This window comes from Dermacentor silvarum, chromosome 8 (assembly GCF_013339745.2).
Source record: "Dermacentor silvarum isolate Dsil-2018 chromosome 8, BIME_Dsil_1.4, whole genome shotgun sequence".
NCBI classification, from domain to species: domain Eukaryota; kingdom Metazoa; phylum Arthropoda; class Arachnida; order Ixodida; family Ixodidae; genus Dermacentor; species Dermacentor silvarum.
Window position 1 is genome coordinate 49480654 of NC_051161.1, and position 2416 is coordinate 49483069.

At 58.9% G+C, this 2416-nt stretch overlaps 1 protein-coding gene across 1 annotated transcript; it reads right to left on the minus strand.

Moving 5' to 3' along the window:
- Window positions 1-902: 902 nt before the first annotated feature.
- LOC119462118 (fez family zinc finger protein 2) lies at window positions 903-2214 on the minus strand. Its single transcript, XM_037723463.2, has one exon. It carries the CDS (start codon window positions 2202-2204, stop codon window positions 903-905), a length of 1302 nt encoding a protein of 433 aa, XP_037579391.1. The 5' UTR covers window positions 2205-2214.
- Window positions 2215-2416: the final 202 nt, after the last annotated feature.

Sequence of the window (2416 nt, forward strand, 5' to 3'; positions counted from 1 at the left end):
TACGAGCACACCGTACTCGACATCTGTGCCTATCGCTTCGTAAAGCCTTCCGCCCCACCACCTTATCTTTTAGTTTTTCAGTATGCCGACACTGGGCGTAATTGGCGTGGTCTGCTATGACAGCACCCGAGAGTATTGTGACAAATGTTTCCGCAAGACTGGACGCGTCTCAGAGATGCTGTAACACACATTCCGCACACATTTCGCACGTATTTGCCTCTCTGCGCCTTAACTATTACAAACTAAACAGTTGTGCTGGATCTACAGCTCAATCCAACGAGTTCCACGATCAGTAGCTCATATTGGGAGGAGTGCGCACAGCAAGCATCCCGCACACACTTGATCTGTCCTGGTACACCCCACACACAACAACGGCGCTCAGCGATGTGCAGTCCATCGCTTAAATTCAACCACCATGTAGACCATGCGTAAGTCAGCAACACTGCATTCCTCTTGCGTAAGTCTGGTCCGGGAATGTCGGCACATAAAGCAGGTGACACGGGGTGCTACTCCGCGAGTTATTCGACGTAGCATAGTCGTGACAACAACAGCATCCAACACGTTTCCAACACGTTCCTACAGTCACAGCAGTCATCTTGTTCACGCGCCGCACATCCGTATCGACGTCGCGTCGTAACGTGCATCTCTCGCTACACATGTGATGACGTGAATTCTGGTAACTATGTGCATGACCGCTCATTTGACGGTAGAAGCCTGTTGGGAGCTATCATCGCCTCCGAGACCTTTAATGCACGGGAAGAGGAGCACACAGGTGGTCTCGTTCGCCGCGTACTCAAGATGAAGGTGTAGATACGTCAGATCGCTCGCGGAATCGTATACACCGGCGGACTGCTGCTTGACGAGCTGTGCCGGACACAGCGCCTAAAGCTCCTCGCCGCAGGTCAGAGGAGCGCGGCGGGCATCATGGCTCGGTCGACGAGAATCCCGGACGCGGCCACGAACGGGGCGTGCAGCTGCTGGAACCTCGCCACCGCCGCGGTCTCGGCGGGCGACGGTCGGCGCGACGGAGTTGTGCTGGACGCGACGACGCTCTCGTGAAGCTTTCGCGAGTGCTTCTTGAGGTCAAAGTTCCTGCAGAACCCCTTGCCGCACACTTTGCACGTGTAGGGCTTCTTGTCGTTGTGCGTGTGCATGTGGAAGGTGAGGTTGTACACCTGGTGGAAGGCCTTGTTGCACACGCTGCACTTGTACGCCTTCTCGCCCGTGTGCGTGAGCCGGTGGTTCTTGTAGTTGCCCTTCTGGTGGAAACCTTTGCCGCAGTACTCGCACACCCAGGGCTTGAAGCCCGCGTGGATCCGCACGTGAGTGTTCAGCGTCGAGCTGCGGTTGAACGCCTTGCCGCACGTGGCGCACTTGTGAGGCTTCTCCTGGGTGTGGATGATCTTGTGGCGGCACAGCGTGCTGGCCTGCCGGAAGCCCTTGCCGCACACCTTGCACACGAACGGACGGGCGCCCGTGTGCACGGGCATGTGTCGCGTTAGGTTGTAGTGCGCGTTGAACACCTTCCCGCACTCGGTGCACGTGAATGTCTTCTGCTTGTTGCCGGCTCCGCTGCCTCCGCCCGCTCCGCCGGAGCCTCCGCCACCACCACCGCCGGCGGCCTTTTCCGTCTCCTGCAGCCTGGAGTGCTTCAGCACCTCGCACGCCATGGTTGCCAGGCGCGGCTGAGGTCGCACCAGCCTCGCCGTTGCCTGCTCTCCGTGTGTCGCGATGTCTGGCAACACCGACGCGGGCGTCGAAGAGGCGAGGCCTCCGTCGGAAGCCTGCTGCAGCCACGGGTAGACGAGACCGCCGCCGCTTCCCTGGTGTAGCCTGGCCAGCTGACTCAGCGCTGTCGTGGCGATGCCCAGAGCTAGCGTCGAGTCCTGACGCTCGACTCCAGGGTTGGGATGAGGGCCGCCGTACGGCAGAGAAGGCCTGATCCAGGACGCCCCGGAGGCCTGCAGCTTTCGGCGCCAGTCGTGGAGCATTGCCGAGAGCGAGCAGGCTGCGGAAGACGCGCTGTTTCTGTGCGCCTTGTCCGGGGCCATGATGCGCGCGATGGAGAAGCCCAGGGCGCTGGCCGCCTTCTTGGCGGATGAGGACGGCTCGGCTCTGGTGCTGCCGGAGTCTTCCTCGTCGTCGTCTTCGACGTCCAGCTCTGAGTCCGAGCCCACCTGGCTCGTCGGCAGTGGTTCCCCCATGGCCGTTTGGTGTCGGTTGTTACGCCTCGCATCTGGACATCTGCATCAGCGAAAAAAGAAACGCAGAATAAGTTATTTATTAGCGTACGCTTATACGCCTTATACTACACATATACGGCACGAGGCTATGGGCACGAGGTTTCGAACGTCATCGTCATTTACGATACGTTTTATGGTTATGTAAAGCAGTCGAGTTACAGATTTTGCCGGAA